The 19,538-nt window shown below is 64.2% G+C and overlaps 2 protein-coding genes across 4 annotated transcripts in view; one reads left to right on the plus strand and one right to left on the minus strand.

Moving 5' to 3' along the window:
• ZW10 (zw10 kinetochore protein) overlaps positions 1-19,538 on the plus strand; it is a 227,747-nt gene that overhangs the window by 144,973 nt on the left and 63,236 nt on the right. The gene's annotated exons all lie outside the window — the stretch shown is intronic.
• SCN4B (sodium voltage-gated channel beta subunit 4) lies at positions 5,649-14,474 on the minus strand. Of its 3 annotated transcripts, XM_075521253.1 has the most exons (6): positions 14,318-14,441; positions 13,871-13,904; positions 10,010-10,173; positions 9,050-9,275; positions 8,648-8,777; positions 5,649-8,515 (listed from the first exon to the last, which is right to left on the minus strand). In XM_075521253.1, exons 3-6 carry the CDS (start codon positions 10,109-10,111, stop codon positions 8,422-8,424), a joined length of 552 nt encoding a protein of 183 aa, XP_075377368.1. In that variant the 5' UTR covers positions 10,112-10,173; positions 13,871-13,904; positions 14,318-14,441; the 3' UTR covers positions 5,649-8,421. The 3 variants fall into 3 exon arrangements, with proteins under 3 accessions (XP_075377368.1, XP_075377366.1, XP_075377367.1); XM_075521251.1 differs by lacking the exon at positions 13,871-13,904 and having other exon boundaries at positions 14,318-14,474; XM_075521252.1 differs by lacking the exons at positions 13,871-13,904; positions 14,318-14,441 and adding an exon at positions 13,620-13,753.

Below are 19,538 nucleotides of genomic sequence, written 5' to 3' on the forward strand. Positions count from 1 at the left end.
CCCTCCTCCTGCCGCTGCTGGGCACAGCCACGGCTCGGCGAACACGGCTCTGGACCCAGGGCTCAGCCGGGACCGGCTCCGCCACCTTCTCGCGGAGCCCCCACGCGCAAGCCCGGAGCCTGCCCCGCACCGCGAGCTCAGCGCTGCGCTCCCCCTTTCCCTCTAGTGAAGGTGTACCTGGACTACCACTACTTGGTCTGCAAACAGCCCCTGAAACTGGTGCCACTGCAGCAGGTGTGCGACGGGCAGGCGGACTGTCTGCAGGGCGAGGACGAGGCCAACTGTCCCCAGTGGGTCCCTGAGGGGCCACCAGCTGGCGGTGAGTCCAGGACACCCTGCTAGAGCTCAGAGCTGGGCTGCTGCAGCGAGCCTCCGCCCGCTGAAGTCACCTATGACAAAGCTGACTTGGTGTCCGTCCCCAGCCCGTGTTTCCAGAGACAGATCCATCCTGCAGGTGCTCAACAGAAACACGGGCGCCTGGTCCTGCATCTGCCACGACCACTTCAGCCTGGTGCTGGCGAAAGCAGCCTGCGAGCAAATGGGCTACAGGAGGTACACGGCTGCTTTCTCCACACCTCTCTTGCCCGCTTTAGCTACCCCTTTCCCGTAAAAGCTCTTTTGGAGTGGGGCTCTGTTTACTATAAAGCACTCAGAGCCCTGCACTAATGGTTTCAGCCCATCCCCATCGCGCAGAGTACTCTGGGCGTCCCTGGGAGCTGGCTGGTCTCTGTGCCGGAAGCCCTGGCAGCTTCCCCCGTAAGCACAACACCGTGCCCAGCGTCCCCCGCTCTGCCCCCAGCCCACGGGCACCCCACCCCGCCTACTCGCGGTCACCCAGGCCGCAGGGCTGCCCCGCGGCTCCCAGCGGCGCGCACTCCCCTCACCAGAGCGGCCCTCCTGGGGCACGTGCAGAGCTCAGCCCGGCTTCTGGCTGCTGCTGGAGCCCTTTTAAAGGCCCTGGAGAGCAGCAGCTGGCCGGGGCTGTGGGTAGGGCCGGGTCCTTGCAGCTGCGATGAAGCTCCATGTCACCCACCTGTGTCCGCCTTGTGCGCTGCCCTGAGCTAGCGGCAAGTTTGTAGCGCTGCGTTCAACCGAAGCTGGTTGAAGCCGAGATCGGGGGAGGCAGCTTGCTAGCCCCGTGTGTTTGGTATCAGCCCTGGATTAAGGGAGAGTCTGAGTTCAGTTAGGGGCATACTAGGGAGAAGACGGGTTCTGGCGTTTGAGCCCCTCTCGGAGCCTAGACTGAGCCCAAGATGGTACTTCCCAGTTCCGAAAAGTCAGGGATTGAGGCTTTGAGCACAGGCCCCAGCTGCCGCAACCGCAGGGACACCCCTGCGGTCCCTTGGGAGCTACCTGCCCCACGCCTCCCCGAATAGCAGGGAGTCCTCCAACAGGCTCCTGGCCCTGGCCCTGGGCTCAGTGGCCAGTCCCCCCATCCTGCCCCCCGCCCTCCAGAACTTCCCTCTTTTGCCATTCCTGCGCCCCCGTCCCCAGGAACTCCCTTCTTCTGTGGGGTCTTGCTCTTGCTCACTGGCACAGGGTCCGCATTCCCTTCCTAAGCTCCTGCTTCCTCCCTCTCTCACCAGCTCTTTGCTAGGGCCGCGGGCAAACATCTAGGACCTATTTGTAAAGCTTCAGTCCCTAAAGGTTTAGAACTGGGTTATACCATCTTTGGCTCAGTCTGAGCCAAAACCGCCAAGTTTCCAGGCTCCCGGGGGTGCTCAGGCACCAGCGCCTGTCCTCTCCCGGCATCTGTGCCCCGGGGCTGAGCACCCCAGGGTGTGCTTCCTGACCCATGCCCCCCGTGTCTTTCAGCACCCCCACTTTCCAGGCAGTGAAGGCAGGCGCAGGGCAGCCCCTGCCTCCGCGCGAGGTCACGCTGAGCAACGGCAGCCTCCAGATGTCCGAGCCGGGCAGGTGAGCGAGCGGTGGGGCTGTGCGGAGGTGGCCGCCATGCCCCTCGCCCTCCAGCCTGCTGCGCCTGGCCGCGGAGCCAGAGCCCCTCCCCGCCGAATCCAGCCCTCTTCCTCCCTCTTCCAGGAAATGCCTCTCTGGATCAGTTGTTTCGCTCTTTTGTTCCAGTAAGTGTCACGATGCCGTTTGCACCTTGCGGGCACGCAGGCCCTCGTGCCGCTCCAGGTCCTTGTTCCCGGCACAGCCCCATGCGCTGTGCTGCGGCCGCGAGAGCTTGGCTCTGGCCCAAGCCCTGGCCCTCCCCGGTTCCCACGCTGTTTGCATGAGAAAAGTGGGATTTAATTACTGCTAACCTTCTTGTTAAGCCAGTATAAATCTCCCAGAACTGAAACACCTAAGAGAGGCTTAATCAGCTGCCTGGATGGGTTTACTTTTGCCGATGAATTACCCTGATTAAACTAATCCACCTGGCAGGCTGGAGAAGGCACGGAATGGATGAACCCATTTCAGCAAGCCCGGGGACATGCGCAAACAGAGAACAAAAGGGGGTGTTGCCAAGTGGCCCAGGAAGGGGTGACACGGGCAGCGTCACGGGGGGTGAGGCACCTGGGCCACGCTCCCCTCCCTGGGAGGCGCGGGAGCCGCTGTCCCCGCTCACCCCGCGGCTGGAGGAGGGCAGAGCGGGTGCCCTTTCTCTCCCTGCCGCAGCTAACCTGTCGCTTTGTCGCTGCTCCACCGCCCGGCAGAAGACTGCGGGGAGAGCGTAAGGACTCCGCGCGTGCTGGGCGGGAGCCCGGCCGCCATCGAGGCCTGGCCGTGGCAGGTCAGCTTGCAGTACCGGAAGGAGCACATCTGCGGGGGCAGCATCATCGGCCCCAGCTGGGTCCTGACGGCAGCGCACTGCTTCAAGTGAGTCGGCGACCTCTCCGCTGCAGCGCACCGGCCCGCCTGCACCGACGCGCCAGGGCTGGGTCGGCTCCTCGAGGCCAGGCTGAGTCCCTCTGGGTTTAAGCCACGCGTTGCTTAAATGTCCCATAATTAGCACGTCTGCGCAGGGCTTTGCGCCCCTCGGTCCAATGCAGCTGAGCCCCCGATGCCGAGCGGGGCAGCGCGGAGGCACGGCTTTGCTGCCTGTCCCTGCAGCAGAGTCACGGAGGGGAAAGAGGGGAGCGATAACAGACGCGTCTTTGCACAGGAACAACCCCATCGTGCAGAGCTGGCGTGTGAAGGCCGGCTCCGACCTCCTCTCGGGCGCTGCCACCCTTGCTGTGGAGAAGGTCTTCCTGGCTAAGGTGACACCCGCCTCTCCCAAGGACAACGACATTGCCCTGGTGAAGCTGCGGTCTCCCCTGCATGTCTCAGGTGAGACGTGGCACACGCCTCCTCGGAGCAAGAGCTCGCAAAGGCCAAGCTTGCTAGGCGCCGAGCAGAGAGGGCCGGGCGGGAGCGGTGCCTTACCGAGGGCGCAGCGGGGAGCTGGGTGCCCAGCCGGCGCGTGGCCCCGGCCGGTCCGGGCAGGGACACCTTCCCCACGAGCCTCCCCAGCCGCCTCCCGCGCCTCGCCTCTCCCTTCCAGACAGCAGCAAGCCCATCTGCCTGCCCTATTTCGATGAGGAGCTGGTGCCAGGCACATCCCTGCGGGTGATCGGCTGGGGCTACACACAGGAGCACGGTGAGCTGAGGGCAGAGTGCCCCCCCAGCACGGCTTGCAGGAGGAGACGGGGCCGGCGGGCTCCCTGCTTGCCCGGGGCCGCTGGGGAGCCCCTCTGAGCAGCCACGTTTCGCGCAGGCAAACTGTCGGAGACCCTGCAGCAGGCGGAGGTGAAACTCATAGACAACGAGAGCTGCAACCTGGCCGCCTACCACGGGGAGGTCACCGAGAAGATGCTGTGTGCCGGCCTGCCCCAAGGCGGGGTGGACACCTGCCAGGTGGGGGGGCTGCCCAGACAGAGGGGGTGGGGGGGTCCGCAGCTCTCGCTGGCAGAGCCCCTTTCAGGGAAGAGCTGTCCTCCTGGAAACGGCCGCAAGCTGCAGCTGTGAGCACCGGCACCCCCCGTGCCGCGGGACGGGGGCTCCTCAGCCCCGGCTCAGACGGTTTGTCCCTCGCAGGGGGACAGCGGCGGGCCCCTGCTGTACTCGGGCAGGCACTGGCAGGTGGTGGGCATCGTCAGCTGGGGCCAGGGCTGCGGGAACCCCAGCACGCCCGGCGTCTACACCAGCGTCCGTGCCTACCTCAACTGGATCTACGCTGTCCGGAGGGTCAGTGCCATACTGCTGACGCCGCTGCAGCAACGCGCACGGCTGCTCCGTCACGCGGGTTTCGGGGGGCGGTGGGGAGGGGTCGAGGCCCCCTTGATGGCTCTGCACGGAGGGGAACCGCGCCGGCGGAGCGCAGCGTCGCCGCAGGGCAGGCTGCGGGGCTGGGGCCGCGGGGCTGCAGCCAGCCAGCCCCCTCCGGCTCTGCGCAGGAGCTGAGCCGGCTCCCTCAGGGCGGGACTCTGTTCGCCTCCTGCTTTTGGCTGCCCTTTCGAAGCTTGCAACTTCTTCTCTCCCTCTCTCTCCTTCCAGTCGGAGCTCTGAGACCTGCCGGGACAGTTCCCTCCGCTCCCCCCAAGCCTCCCTCCCCATCCCTACGCGTTTGGCTGTCTCGGCTCCGGCAGCAGCTAGGAAATGGAGCTCAAGCCGCAGAAGGTGAGCGGTGCATCCCGAACCCTCGCTGGCAGGCTGCGATTTAGCACGCCAGAAGCCAGCCAAGGAGGCAAACGGCGGCTCCGGAGCGATGGCCACTGATACCGTGAAGGAATCTGACCGGCTCAAGCTCCCTTCCGGAGAGAGATTAATTTATTGCCCTGTGCTGACCCTGCTGTGGCAGGAAGGCTCCTGTGGGGCGAAGCTGCTCTTTGCTCACTACTGTTATACAGACAGAAATGATGTTTGTGCTGTAGAGTACCCCATTAAAAGAAAGTATTTGTTTTTTCACACAGCCCCTGAAGGCTTTGTCCCTCTTGCTTGCAGGGGCGTTTCTCGCAATACCCTGCACTACGTGCCGGAGCTGCTTCCCCAGCGCAAGGCAGGGTTTATTTGCTGGCTCTTGTGAACACGCTGTTCATACGCACAAGGAAGAAAGCGCTGCGTGGACCTCGGCCACTCAGTCACGCAAGCTGATTGGATCGGGGTCAGTTTAAATTACTGTAAACAAGCAGGGACATTAGGCATTATTTTAAACCAACTTTTTCTAGCGTAGCTTCAGCCCCACTAGAAATCAGGGCCATTCCTGTGCAGCGTGGCAGGGAGGGACCCTGCTTTCCAGGCAGCTGCACTCAAGAGAGCCTTTTGCACTGGGAAGTACCCCCAAGCACCCTGCAGACGCTGCCCCTCCAAAGCCGGCACTACAGCCCCGGCCTGCCGGCAGACGGAGACCTTTCCTGCCCCGTCCCGTGGCCCACGCCGGGCTGGCTCCCCGCCTCCGGGCACCCTCAGCCCCTGGGCTCGAGTGGGCAATGCACGCCCGTGGGCGCTGGGAAGCAGCACCCAGCCCTCGCCCCGGGGTGTCCGGGAGGGAGCAGCTCGGGACAAGGAACTACAGAGAATGGACGCAGCCTGCGCTCGGCACGCAAGGGAAACGCTGCTGCTCTTTGCCTCGGTGCAGGGCTTGCAATGCAGCGCGCACGCCCGGGGGCTCATGGTAAGCCGAAATAGAGGCCCACAGCAAGCCACGCTAGAGCGAGTTTCTCTAGTAAACGTAAACTTTATTTCATTCAAGGCAAAGCTAACTAAACCTCTACAGTGCAAAAATGTGCTGTAAGTCATCACACAGCATGTTGTACACATCCCGTGTTTATTCGCAGGTATCTCCTACATGTATTTATATATGCTTATACACATACGCGTCTGTCGCAGCACGCACCTCCGGCAGGGCCTTCTCCCCCACGCGCCCCGGAAAACCTCTGCAGACCCCCCCGAGCCCTTGCGGCAGCAGGGACCCCGCAGGAGCTGGCACAAGCTCCCAAGCCAGCCCGCTCCCCGGAGCCCCCTGTGCTGCGGACAGCACCCGCACACATATGCATATAGAGTTACATTTCAGAAACTGGTTGTGTTGACTTTTTCCATCAAGCCAGAGGAGTAATCCATGCATAGTACAGCATTGCATATCCTGTGGTAAGTGGAACTGTGTCCAGATACCGTCTAAAAAAGGCCAACAGGTTAGGACAGCTAAAAATAGTTCTTTAAAAAAATCCCTTCCCTCACTGTCCTCTCCCACGGGAGGTCTCCTCCAGGGACGGGCTGGGGGGTCTCCTGGGGCAACTGGGAAGTCTCCTGCCTTCCTGCCCAGACTCTCACGCGTGACAATGGTAGGTTAACAACACTTTGCATTTACAGAGTGCCTTTCACCCCAGGATCTGAGAGCACTTTGCAAAGCGATGCAGGGAGCCTCACACCTCCTGTGAGGTAGGTCAGATTTACCGTCCCCATTCTACAGATGGGGAAACCGAAGCACAGAGAAATCAAGTGATTTGCCTGAGGGTCCCACGGATCCTCAGAGAGGGGGCCGGGATCCCGGGGACCTGACTCCCACTCGCCCATCTAACTAGCAGCCAAGGAAGCCCGCCTGGGGCCACGTCCCTGTCTCCCGTCCCAAACGCAGGGCCCTGCTCCAGTGGGTGCCCCCGCGCCCAGCCCGGGTGCGGCCATCTGGCCGTGCACCCGGGCGAAGGCTGCAGGGTGCTCTCTCTACCGCTGCCCCCACGAGCGGGCAGGGGGGTCCGGCCTCTCCCACAACAGTCTCCAGAGAAGGCAGCACCTAACCTTTCCTTGTTTGCCTTGCCCACCAAACCCTTGCCAACGTTCCACTCCGGCCCCTCTGTCGGGGTGCAAGCCCCCACAGCCGGGGAAGTGCGGGCTCAGCTTTGATTCCCAATTTCGAGTGGGGACGGGGGAGCTGCCTGTCCTGCAGCTTCACTGACAGACACCCACAAATAAAGGAGAAATAGGGAACAAATCACATTGTAATGACATTGTCATCTCCAGTTGTAGGATCAGCTCGTTCCCTTCATGTCTCACGTCCTGCTACAGCCCTTGGGAAGGGGGCTGGGCTGCCCCAGTCCTCGCTGCGAGTACCCTTCGCAAAGACCCTCTGGCTTTCTGCGGCACCCCTCATCCAAGGATCTCAAAGCACTTTACAAATGTTAGCCAAGGAAGCCTCACAACAACCCCTGTGAGGTAGAGCAGTATTATTATCCCCATTTTACAGATGGGGAAACTGAGGCATGGCCAGGCAGAGCGACTTGCCCAAGGTCAGCCAGTGGGCCGGTGGCAGGCCCGGGAGCGGGCTGGCGCAGCCCTCGCCCGGCTCCCCTCGCCAGGGCTTGACTGTGCTCCCCCCTGCATCCCAGACGGAGTGCCACAGTTTTCCTCGGGTGAAAGGGAAACGCAATCAGCCGTTCTCCCCACTGGAGTCTAATACAAAAAATATCCGCGTAACGAGTTAAAGCCTTGGCGAGTCAGCATGGAAAGCATCGCTGCTCTGAGCGCCGAGCTTTAAAAAGAGGGGAGGAGGAGTAAGAGCAGCAGCAGCGCAAACCCAGGGAGTGCCTCCCGAGAAGGCTGGCTGGGGGCGAAGCCCCCCGCTGCCCCCGAGGGACGGCCCCGCGCCGGGGCAAAGCGAGCGTGAAACGTGGAGCTTCACCCCGCCATGCTCCCGCCGCGGGCCAGCAGCGACCTCGGGACACGGCCAGCCCCGGCTGCCGGTCCCCCCAGCCCTGCCGCAGGAGGAACCGCGGCACTCCGGGGCCAGCCTGCCCCGCGGGAGCATGGCACCCAGCCCCTGCTGGGCAGAGACGACAGCCCTGACAGCAACGGGCCTTTCACCGATTTGGTTCTCAAGTGTGCTTAACAGGAGAGCTGAAGCCAAGCCCTGTCGCGACAGCCCTGCTTCCTCCCTTCCTCCCGTGCCGGACCCGTGGGAAATGCAGCGAAGGCAGGGGCCTCTATCTCTACGGCGAGTTTTGTGCATCCTTGCTCTGCTCCAGAAACCTTCTGCATGAGGCAGGCAGCTCCTGCCCGCCCCGGCTCAGCATCGCCAGTCAGACACGATGGCCCAAGCTCCTTGCAGCCTCTACCCCCCAGGCACGCCGGGACCCCCGGCCGCCCACCCCCCCGCACCCCCAGGAGCGCAGCGCACACGGCACAGCGCCCGCCCGGCTGCAGACCAGGGTACTCCCGGGCACCCAGCCCCTTCCCTGCCCGCCCGGCACCCTCTTGCCTTCGCTCAGAGCCGAGCAGGCGGCTCCCTCTGTCCCAGCAGTGTCCCAGTCCGAGTCCGCCAGAAGCTCCCCGTTCCCACGGCGGCCGAAGTCTTTTCTGAGAAGCAGCGCAGGTTGCAGGCACGTGTGTAATAGAAACATGTCTCAAGCGTTGGCAGTTTGGAAAGAAAACAAAAGGGAAAGGCTTGTCCCCCTGCCCGCCCTCCCTGCTGCCGGGCGGGCCGGGGCTCGGGGCGCCGCTGCTTCATGCCTTCGGTGGTGCTTTTTGCTCTGCCTTGGAGCCAGCCAGGCCATTCTCGGTGTTGTCGTTCCCCGATGAGCTCACGAGACACTCCTTCCTGGGGGAGAGCACACGGCCAGCTGACAGCCCCCGGCCCCCCCCGGCCCCTCTTGCCACGACCCCAGCCCCGTGCAGCCCTGCCCCACGGCAGCACCCGCCGAAGGGTGCCGGGACCGGCACCCGCACTCACTTCCCATCCTGGGTCTTCTTGATGATGAACAGGACAACCCTCTTGATGAGCATGAAGAGGATGAGGAGGCCGATAAGCCCCCCCACAACGCCCACGATGATGAGCGTCACAGTGTTGTCTGTCTCCACCACTGCAGGAGAGAAGGTGCTGAGGGGCCTCGGGAGGGGAGCAGGGAGCTCCCAGCTGCATGGCCCCCCCAGAAAAGCAGAGACCCCCTCCACCAGCTGCCGGCCCACAGCACAGAGGGGCACGAGGCCGAGCCTTGCCCTTCAGGGATGCCAACTGTCTCCAAGAAGCCAGGACACCCTGTGCACCGCCACAACCGCGAGCCAAGGTGGGGTCAGCCCGGCTTTGCATCCCCGCTGCCACTTGCAGGGCACGGGACCCGCGACCGGCACTTACTCTTCTGGACCACCGTGAGGAAGATGGTGGCGTTGTGCTGCGCGTACTTCTCCTTGGGGTTCTTGACGTGGCAGGTGTATTTCCCAGCATCGCTGAACTCCACGTTCTTCAGGACGATGGAGATGTTGTTGTCCTTCCCGGTCGTCGAGCCGACAAACTCCACCCGTGGGTTGCGTCCCACGAGGAAGGGCTCCGAGGCTTTGCTCTTTATCTTGCCATGGTAAATCTGCAGAGGCAGGGACGCGGGACGCAGGGTCAGCTGGGCTCCCGACAAGCCCAGGTGAGGGAAAGGCTCGAGTTCTCCTGCCGGTACCCTGCCCCACCTCTGCACGCACGGACACACACGGCCAAGCGTCCCGGCACACCCCATTAAAGCAGAATGGCTGTGCAGGGGGACCTGACGCACGGCCCGCCGCGGAAGCAACCGATCAACCTGCCTTGCCCTGCAGCAACGTTACAGAGCAGCAGAAGACGGGAGAACCCCAGGGCAGAGCGAGTCCCTTCGCTCTAGGGCCATCCGGGGCTGGCCAGCCTGCGAGGACAGACCTGCTCTACACCAGGCCTCCTGCTATGGAGTTGAAGAGCAGAATATTCCCAGCAGGAAGCAAATCTATATCCTTAGCATTTCAGAGCAAGCGTAGGAGGAGAAAATTAACTATATTTTGCCCAAAGTGCAGCCTTGCACCTGAACGGCCAATTTATGACCAATTTGTGAAAAGAAATGAGCCTGCGGGCAGCAGAAAATCCGGATCAGCTTTGTGCCAAAAGCACAGATGTGCCAGGGTATTTGAGTCACCCTGTTTGCACAGCCCCATCCCCCCAGAGCTGGAGACACTTGGAGGAAGGGCGTCCCGCAAGAGGAGAAAGGGAACTCCGTGAGAACCGCAGTGCTGGTCTGCACTGGGAAAGTGCAAAAAGACCTGCCAGGAAAACAGAGGCAGAGCCCAGAGAGCCACTCACCATCTCTGTTGAGTTGAAATACCATGTGAAGACCAGGTCCTGAAAGCCTATGCAGGTGGTGAAGGTGCAGGGCAGCAGGACGTTGGAGTTATTCAGAGCCATCACAGTGTTGGTCTTCCCCACGGACACCTCCAAGGTGAAGGCGATGGCGAAGACATGCAAACCTGGCCGGGAGAGGGGAGGAGAGAGTGAGGACACGGCGCCGGTACGCGGCCCAGCCTGCCGCAGCCTGCTCCTTCCCGGGGCCGTGACGCAGCCCAGCCTGCTGCCCGGCTCTGCTGCGGATGGGCACCCTCGGGGCAGACGGGGCCGGGAGGAGAGCGGTGCATGGGACGGACCGCTTCTCCCCCCTGCAGCCCGGCCTCCGGCTGGAGCATCAGCCACAGTGGGGATCCCCTCCCAGGGAGCACGTGGGGGGCAGCGGGGCTCTGCCATCGCCCCCCTAGGTCCCGCTCCCAGCCCTGCCAGGGACCCACAGCATCCTCTTCCTCCCCGCAGCCTCAGCACAGGGGGCAGGAGCCCAGCCTTCCTCCCCTCCCAGAGCCCAGGGACGAGTTTGTCACCCCTCGTCCCCTTTGGCACGGCAGGCTGCCACAGCAGCGGGGCAGAGGCAAACGCGCCTGTCCCCGGCCCCAGGACGGCCGGGCAGAGACAGGGGACCTGCTCCTGCAGCAAGGGCAGGGGCGGGCTGGCACCCACAGAGGCAGCGCGGATTCAAAGGGAACCATGATATCGCCACGGATAAAGTATGCAAACGAAAGCCCCGATTTGCATGTTATCCACAAGGCCTTCAGCTAAACCTTAAAGGGGGGGAAAAAAGCCCAAAGCGAAGCAGAGCTCTCTGTTCTTCAAGCAGCGAGTCCGAGCACTAATTAGCATCGCTGTCCTGGCCGCCTGCCACGCTGCCCGTCCCCACCCCAGCCGCGGGCCCTCTCAGCAAGCCAGCACAGCAGGCTCCTGGCAGCGCCCGTGCAGACCTCAGAGCGGCACCCCCTCACGCCTGCCTTGCGGGGAGCTTCGTCTCCCGCTCCAGCTGACAGATGACCTTCAAACTGCAGAAGGCAGCTCCCCCGCTCCTCTCCTCCCCGTTAGCAGGGAGAAACGCATCGAGGAGCAGGTACCCTGCTGCAAGAGCCGAGGGCGTGCCTGAAAGCTCCCGGGGTCCCACGCAGGGGACTGGCACTGCACCCCCGCGCACCAGGCTGGGCCCGCGGTGTCCGCACAAACCCCTTCCTGGGGGCACAGGGATGCTTTGCTCCGGGCCAGGGGAGCAGCCCCACTCCCCATCACACCGGGACCCTGTCCCGCTCGTGTGACGTGGCAGGGCCAAGATGCAATACAACCCAGCAAAGCGCTGTCCTCCCCCTTCCCAGACCTCAGCCACCAAAGGGACCCAGCCATCCCTACGAAGCCTTCCCTGGGCACTCTGACAACCGAAACGAGGGGACACAGCTCTTCCCAGGGCTACAAGCTGGTCCCCAGCTCCACTGACACCTGAACTTGGATACCCTGCCCTCAGCTTCAGATTCGCATCTCTGCAGCCACTTCAGCTGCCGATTTATTCTCCCACACATGCCCGTGCTAACAACTCCCCAGGCACGTCGCAGCCTAAGCCAAGCCCGAGAGCCCTGCAGCATGGGCTTCAGGCCCTGCTGCAGTGCTGCATTGCATTGCACTGCAGGGAAGGAGTTATTTAACTTTACAAAGAAGCACTTTTCGTTTTGCTTGAGAGGCTTTAGCTAACGTCAGGGAGCGGTTCCCACCAGATGGAGGTCTCCTGCAGTTGTCAGGCTCAAAGACCAGCCCTGGGGATGCTACAGAGGGGACTTCACAGCCAGGAGCGTCCCGGGGAATCAGGCTGCTGCTACCTGGCGTACGACTCAGCGGGGGGATGCCTGGCTCTGCAGGTGTGCCTGAGCAGGCAGGGTGCTGCAAGGGGACGGTTACTTAGAGGAAAGACGATTCCTTGAAGCTTGTAACACTTTTAATCCTGTCTGCCACCATTACAACGTCATGAACGTAACCTGAATTGAATGTGTGGGGTAAACGGAGGCTGATCTTGTTCCTGTCATGCTGTGGTCTCAGGAAGCAGAAGTGATATGTTACCACTAAATAAAGCACGGAGGAAAACACCTTGGGAGGCTGGGAGATTACTAACTAAATCTGCCACACCAGCTGCCACCGTTACTCTCCCGTATGCCCAAAGCTGCTGCACTCTGCACCACCAGAGCCCCGACCTTCAGTGCGCAGGGCAAGCCCCTCTGGGGGCTGCAGGCCACCTCCCATGCCTGCAGGCACAAGCTTTCCCCCAAGAGACGGGAAAGGGGGACCGGGGAGCAGCCACTCTTGCTGCTGCCAGAGCCTCGGCTGCCTGCACTTTGCTCTCACGGAGGGTGAGCACCTGGGGCGAGCCCCCCTGATGAGGGGTCCTAGAGCCACTGAGCTATGTGCAGTAGTGCTGGGTGTGCAACCCGGGACCCAGCCCCAGCGACAGCAGCAATAGCCCTCCAACCCGGGCCATGGCCCAGAGCAAGCCTTTCCCCCCACGGGCTGCTGGCAGCCCCCCACTTTTCCTGCAGCCCGTCAGGAACGTGGTCTGGGAACCACTGCCCTAATGGAAAGGGCACACGGGATTCACCTGAAAAGCCACGGGACAACCCCACCATCTGTGAGAAAGCTGCTCCATAAAAACTTTCATCGCCCATAAAAATCAACGTGACCTCCTGGCACAGACAGCAAGCCATGCCTGGCGGGCTGGCCAGGCTCCTCTCCACTGAGGTCAGAAGGGAGGAGCTCCCAGGCCAGCCCGAGCCCAGGCACGATGTGCTCGGGGACACGACACCCGGGCCTCGCCATTCCTGCGAGCACCGATGGAAGAAGCTGTGCTGTGGCTCCTGGTGCAGCCGGGAGCCCGCTGCCACTCCCTGGAGAGCACGGCATCCCCGAAACGCACAGACGCAGAGAGACCTGCCCAGAAACTCTCCCCTTCCCACCTCCCCCTCCAGGCTCCCAGCCCACCTGAGCGACCTGTGGGACAAGGTTCCCACCTCCACACCCTGGACCCCAGACCCCCAGGTGCCCTGGCCTCCAGCGTCTCCGAGTCTCTCCCACCACGCCACTGCCAGCCCCATGCTGAAAGCAGCTTGCACCGCATCTATCTGAGGAGGCACTTTCAACCAGGGACCAGCACCCAAATCCTGCAGGGAGTCTGGTACTTACGTGTCTTTTCATGTCCCCAGCTCACTTAAGTTTAAGAACTGCGCCCTCTAAAACGGCTCTCAAGGGAGTTTCCCAACAGCAAGTGCTGCAAAGGCAGCCCTTGCTTTCAGGCTCTCTGTGCCCGTCGACACAAGGATGACCTACACGAGCAGAAGCGTAGCCGGTGCGTGTGGGCTGATGCAGGTGGCTTGGAACCAGCCCCAGGGGCCGCAGCGGGGAGGGGACGGCTGCAAAGTCCTTCCTCCACCCTGCAGCTGGGGGATCTCGGGCCTCCCCGGGCACAGGTCTAGGCGTCATGCTCCAAGCAGCCCTGCAGTATGAGTTTGTCCCTGCGCTGGGGAGAAGCGCATGCAAATGGTTGTTTTACAAAATGAACTGTAAAAAGAATGACCTGTCGGCGGGCGTGCTGGCGGCTGCGTTGAAGCAGTGCATTGCCTCCCTACGGCTATTTCCCTGGTTCACGTTAGCAGGCAGGTAGCAGCGGTCCCCGCTCACAGAGCGGCAGAGCGGAGCAGGGCAAAGCGGGATGCAGCCGCAGTGCTCGCAGAAGAAAGCTCTGGCGATGTTAGCAAGTGATGCAGGCAGGGCAGGGGGCCGGAGCAGGACTTCAGAGCCCGCTCGCGGACTCGGCTGCGAAGTCACCTTGGACTTATCCTCAGCGCTTCGGACTCTCCGTCTGCAGAGCAGAGATAATTGCATTAGCGCCTGTGGACGGGAAATTCATCTGAGCGGCAGCGTCCGATTCCTTGCGGTGCAGGCGGGCCAGATGCAAAGCAGCTGAGCGCGAAGGGGGGGCGACTTAGCGAGGGTCACCCCGCCTCGGGAAGACGAGGGGGCGGCTGGAAGCCGGGGGCAGCCCGCGGTGCCACCCCCACCGGGCTGCGGAGGTGCCCGCGGGTCGCCGGGGCAGGCTCCCCGCCGGCGAGCCGGGGCGCTGCGCTGCGCTGCGCTCCCCCCCCCCCCCGGGGCGGCCGGCGCGGGGGGCGGCGGGAGGCCGGCGGTCCCCGGGGCGGAGCGGGTCCCCGGGACGGAGCGGGTCCCCGGGGCGGAGCGGGTCCCCGCAGCCCCCGCGCCCCCCGCGCCCCTTACCCAGGAGCGCTGCCAGCAGGCGCGGCGCGGCGCGGCGGCGGGCGGCGGGCGAGCCCAGGGCCATGGCTGCGGCGCGGAGCGGGGCGGCGCGGTCCGTGCTGGCCCGCAGCGGCCCGGCTCTGGCCGCCCCCGCGGAGGGCGAGCGGCGCCGGGCGGAGCCGCGCCGGGCGGGGCCGCGCCGCGCTGCGCCCTCCTCCGCGCCCCCCCGCACCGCCCCGCGCTCCTCCGCGCCCCCCCCCCCGCGCTCCTCCGCGCCGCGCCGCGCTGCGCCCTCCTCCGCGCCCCTCCGCGCCCCCCCGCGCCGCGCGTCCTCCCGCCGCGCCGCGCGTCCTCCCGCCGCGCCGCCCGCCCGCGGGGGGCTCGGCCCGGGCTGCCCCGCCGCGTCCCCGGCACAGCGCGGCATCGCCTCCCCGCGCTCGGGCTCTTGGCCTCGCACGCCCGCGGCCGGCCCAGCTCCCCGGCCCCGGAGGCCGCCCCTTTTCCTGGGGCAGCGCCCGGCACCGACGGCGCGTCCGCGGCTGTGCCTGCGAGCGGGGTGCGAGCCGCAGCGGGGTGGCGGCAGGGACCGCAGGGTGGGCTCCCTGCGCGGGGAAGGCTCCCTGCGGGGGGAAGGCTCCCTGCGGGGACGGCCGGGGAACGCTAGGCTGGTGCTGCCCGGGGGCCAGCTGCGGAAAGGGGCAAAGCACCGGCCAAGGCTGGCGGGAAGGGGAAGCCTTGGCGGTGGACAGGACGGTGCCGGGAGGACAACAAAACGGGCCGAGGCTGGGGCTCAGCTCTCACTCGGTGCACCTCAACAGGGTGACACCACCGCTCTCCCCACCCTCCGTCCCCACGTAGCTACCAGCACCCCTCTAGCCCCAAGGCCGGCACCAGACAGCTCCGCAGCCGCAGCCGGGGACACAGAGCCGCACACCGATGGGCAAGGCTGCAGAGGGAGTCCTCCCGGTGCCAAAGGGAACACTTTGAAAACTTATTTTTCTCACTGTGGGCTTGTTCCAGGATAATTGGCTGCAATAAGTTCACGTCTCCACGACCCTTTCCCCACCGTCACATCCATTAGACCTAACCGTCAGCAGACCACATCCAAAAAGGTGGTGATAGGGGCCCTCCTAATGGAAGCCTCCGATGATGTGGTGCGCGAAGATGGAGCTTTAGCTTTGCACCCAGGTCCATTAGACAACCAGACCCCTGCGCAGAGCAGCAATTTGCTGGAGGTGACGCATTCTGAGAACAGGCATGGCGGGAAGGGGGAGGAGGTGCTGCCGTGCTCGCGGTGCAGGAACAGTGCTGACCGTTTCTCGGGACTGTAGTCCTTGCTGGCACAAGGCACGTGTTCCAGGAAAGCTCACCCCAGGGGCCGGGCAAGGCTGTACCTCCTTTGCTGGGCACAGCACTACAGCATGGCTTCCCTGAGCAGGATTGCTTCTTTTCGGGTGCGAGAGCTGCTTGCCCGCAGGGATGCTGCCTGGGCCCTGCCTGCATGTCTGGGGTGCCACCGCCTGTCAGCTCCAGGGCACTTGGAGAGACCCCTCAGCCCCGCTCCAGCCCCCTTTACAGCTCAGTCTCCTTCCCACCTCTAACTCCATCCTCCATGCCAGGAGCATGAAGCAGGAGGGAAGAGGGAAAGCAGGAAGCTTCGCCGGGCACAGGGGCGTCCCAGGGGACCCTGAGAGGATGCCAGCAGTGCCTGTGGGTTGAGGAGCTAGGGCTGCAGAGCTGGCAGCAGAGACAGGAAAAGTACAGGCAGAGCAGGCTGGGCAGCGCTGGCAGCCGGCGCTGCGGGAGCGGCATGGAGAGTACTGCTGATGCAGCAGAAGGTGTCTCGGCGGGAAGCTGTGATGGATACGGCTCGGTGATGGATACGGCTTGGTGAGCGGAGCCGCAGGTGCTGGCGACCAGGCAAGCAGTGTGCTGAGACAGGAGGAGGAGTGCTGCATCTGCTGGCGCCTTGCTAATTGTGGGCGGGGGGGGGCACACCTCCGAGGAGCAGCTCGGTAAGAGGTGCGGAGGGGTGGAGGGATGCCTGCCATCCCTGGCAGGGGGCACAATGGCTGCTAGGTGCCAAAGAGCCCGTGCGGAGGGCCTCTGGGCCACGGTCACAGGTGCTGAAGTGAGGTGGCAGATGAGGCTGAGGCTGGACCCTCCAGCATCCGGCGAGCAGGACCACAGAGACCTGCAGCGCTGGGGGCCTGAAACAGTGACACCCATACCCTGGTGCAGGGAAAGGCCGTTACCGGTGGAGGATTCCTCCCCAGGATGCTCAGGTGTCTGTCAAGTTTGCTTCCAAAAAGATGGGTAAAGTCGGGATGGGTTTGGCCAAACTGCCGTTGTGAATCCCCCCAGCAGAGCCCTAAATTCTTATGGAGGCAGGGAAGTTGGGAATAGCAGCACCACCCGGCTGGGAGGGTTGGCCGGTAAATGCAAAGGGGCTTCTGTGGGCACTGGCACAAACTGGGTGTGCTGGGCAGGCGGGTACCCAGCTTCTTCCGCGACAACGTGCCCCTGCGGCCACTATCTCCCTGCCGAGCATCTCTGCGGAGGCAGGGATCCGCGTGCCCTGCCGGGGAGAGGCAGCAAGCCTGGCACCGTGCTGCCCGCTCCCGCTGCACGCCCAGGGCCAGCCGTGCCCTCCCGGCCATGCGGCCCCAGGGCTCGGAGCGGGACGCTGCCTGTCACAGGAGCCTGATGGAGCTGTCACACTTGGCAGCTCTGGCCGGTCTCCTCGGCTGACTGATCTCGTGAGACATCTGCCGCTGCCCTGGGCCTGGGAAATGCTCTGCTCTCCCGCAGCCCGGCCTCAGTGGGCGGTGTGTGCCATGGCCGGGAAAGGCACTCATGGCAGCCGGCCCTGGGATTTTGGCATGATGCTGAGATGTCCGGCATGGGACCCCGGGATACTGCGGCTCAGCGGAAACTTGTTTTGCTGAGTCCAGCACAAGGCTGCTGTGTCTGGTTTCAGGGAGGGCGAGCACCCTCTGCTCGGACACTGTCACCTCTCTGGGGGACAGGAAGAAGGGCTCAGGGGTCCTGCCAGCTGGCTTGCAGCCTGCCGGGGGGGTCACAGTGGCCGCCAGGCCCCTGTGTACCCCTCCCTGCCTCTCACCTTGCACTAATGGAGCTGGGAGGGTTAAAATGCCAGGCTGCTCTCCGAGGAGGGCTCCCGCTTCCCTCCACGTGGGTACAGATCGGGGTAGGGCTGAGCAGAGCAATTGGGCTGCAGCCTCCCATGCAGCTCAATGCAGCAGGCACTGCGCTGGCCCCAGCTGCCCTGGAGCATCTGGCTGTGGGCAGCCCCGGCCCCACTCCCAGCAGCAACGCGAGGACAGCCCTGGCCCCCTCCCAAACCTCCCGGAGCCAGGGGATGCCGGGCTCCCAGAGCAGGAGCAGGCAGAGCCCTCCTGCCGATGGAGGAGGTGGCGACGCCGGAACAGAGCTTCCCATCAGCACCTTATATTTACTGCAAGGTCCTCTGGCTGTGACCTTTAAAAGACAAGGTGGCCTGGCAGCCCGGGAGCTGGCAGCGGGCAGGAGACGCTCGCAGTGATCAGACACTGCAGGACCGTCCCGGCTGGGCCAGGCACGCGGGCTGGGAGCTGAGCGAGAGTCCCGGGCACGCAGACTGCGGGTGAGTGCTTGGCTGCCTTTGTCATTCTCAGCCCTCCCTTGCCTGCAGCTCTCCCTCGGAGCAACGCTTTCCCCTCTCCCTGCCTCCCTCTCCCTGCGCAGAGCCGTCCTGCCCGCTGCCCCCCGGCACCCGCCGGCAGAGCTAGCTGCCCTCCGGGGAGGGCAGGTTCCTTGCCCCCTTTCACGGGCCCTTTAATACAAGCAGGGAAGCAGGAGCAGTGTCCCCCGGCAGCCGCTGCAGAGGCATCTGCAAGAAACGCTGAGGCGACCGTCCTGCGTCCCAGGAGAAAGTTTCTTCTTGACCCGGCACAGCCCGAGGCCACCCCTGCCGGACCCTCCCCAGCCCCGGCTCCAGCTCTCCCGTGCTGCCCTTCGCGCCCCTCAGCTCCCCAGAGTTCGCTGCCCCAGGCTGTCCCCTTTTCCAGGTCTCCCCTCACTACTTCCCGGCCCCGCGAGCAGGGCGCCCAGGCTGCAGGCGGCATCGAAGGGACAGTGGCTCTGGGGTCCCACCAAGACACCCCAGCGGTCCCCCATGGCTCTCTGCACAGCACTGAGCAGAGGTCTCCCCAGCACAGGGAAGGCCCCCCGCCATCTCCCGACCTGCTCTCTTGTTCTTCAACACCTCTAATCCCACCTGGTCCGAGGAAATTTATGTGGTCTGTAAAAGTGACCGTCCCTGGTTCCGGAGGATCTGTGAAGCCCCGGCACTGGGGGGGTTGCAGTCACTGCCTTCAGTCGCTTGCAGTGATGAAAACTCACCCTCATCGTGCCCCGTGGGGCTCTGCTCCGTGATCCCACAGTGCCTGCCTTCCTCACGAGTTTCTTGCCGGCGACTCTCCCAGAGGCGTCCCCAAACTGCCAACCTGTGGGTCCCCCATCCCCTTTGCCTGTGGCTGTTATTCAACCCTCCGACGGGCTGACTCCTTCTGGGAAGCTGGGTGGGCAGATAGCCGCGCGCCCTCCTCTAGAGAGCTGCTCCTTTCTGCGACAGCGAAGCTGTTCCCTGCCACGGGCCAGGTACGGATTGCAGCCTGGCTGGGACCAGCCCAGCCGCTGTAGGACTGCGTCAGCGGAGCTTTGGAGGTGATTTTCTTGCCCTTCCTCCAGAGAGGGAGAGGTGCCTGCGGGGAGGTGGGAGTTTTCCGCAGAGTTAACCCCGTGGGCACATGACGAGGCGTGCAGGGCGCAGCGCCCGGGCCAGGCAGGCGGCACGTGGAAGAGCTGGGGCTGCCGGTGCTGCTCGCTGTCACCCTGCTGCTCGCAGCAGCAGTAGGCTCAGCGAGGTGGGGTGGCTGGGGAGTGGGTAAGGCAGGGCAGGCAGGCAGAAAGAGGTAGTCTCCGTACGTGCGTAGGGGCGGTGCGCTGGCCAGACCTTGCTCGTGTGCGGATTTGGGATGCACGGGCATTCGGCGGCCTGGGTTGAAGGGCAGCTGGGAGGGTCCGAACTGCGGGCGGCTGTCAGAGCTCCCCTCACCCTCGTGTCTCCACGGCGGGCGGATTGATGGATGCGCCTATTAACCGTGCCCCAGTTGTGCCGCGCCGCTCCGGAGCGTCCGCGCGGCGTCGCTGGGTTGCTAAGTCGGACAGCAGCCCGGTT

The sequence above is a fragment of the Mycteria americana genome, chromosome 19, assembly GCF_035582795.1.
Source record: "Mycteria americana isolate JAX WOST 10 ecotype Jacksonville Zoo and Gardens chromosome 19, USCA_MyAme_1.0, whole genome shotgun sequence".
Lineage (NCBI taxonomy): Eukaryota > Metazoa > Chordata > Aves > Ciconiiformes > Ciconiidae > Mycteria > Mycteria americana.

Bases quoted from the DNA above. Each gene is read 5' to 3' on its own strand.
- SCN4B (XM_075521251.1), bottom strand. From the start codon at position 14,381: ATGGCCCTGGGCTCGCCCGCCGCCCGCCGCCGCGCCGCGCCGCGCCTG. The intron at 10,174-14,317 runs GTAAGGGGCGCG...TCTCCCGGCCAG, and splicing joins CCTGCTGGCAGCGCTCCTGG to GTTTGCATGTCTTCGCCATC. The intron at 9,276-10,009 runs GTGAGTGGCTCT...CTGCCTCTGCAG, and splicing joins ATTTCAACTCAACAGAGATG to ATTTACCATGGCAAGATAAA.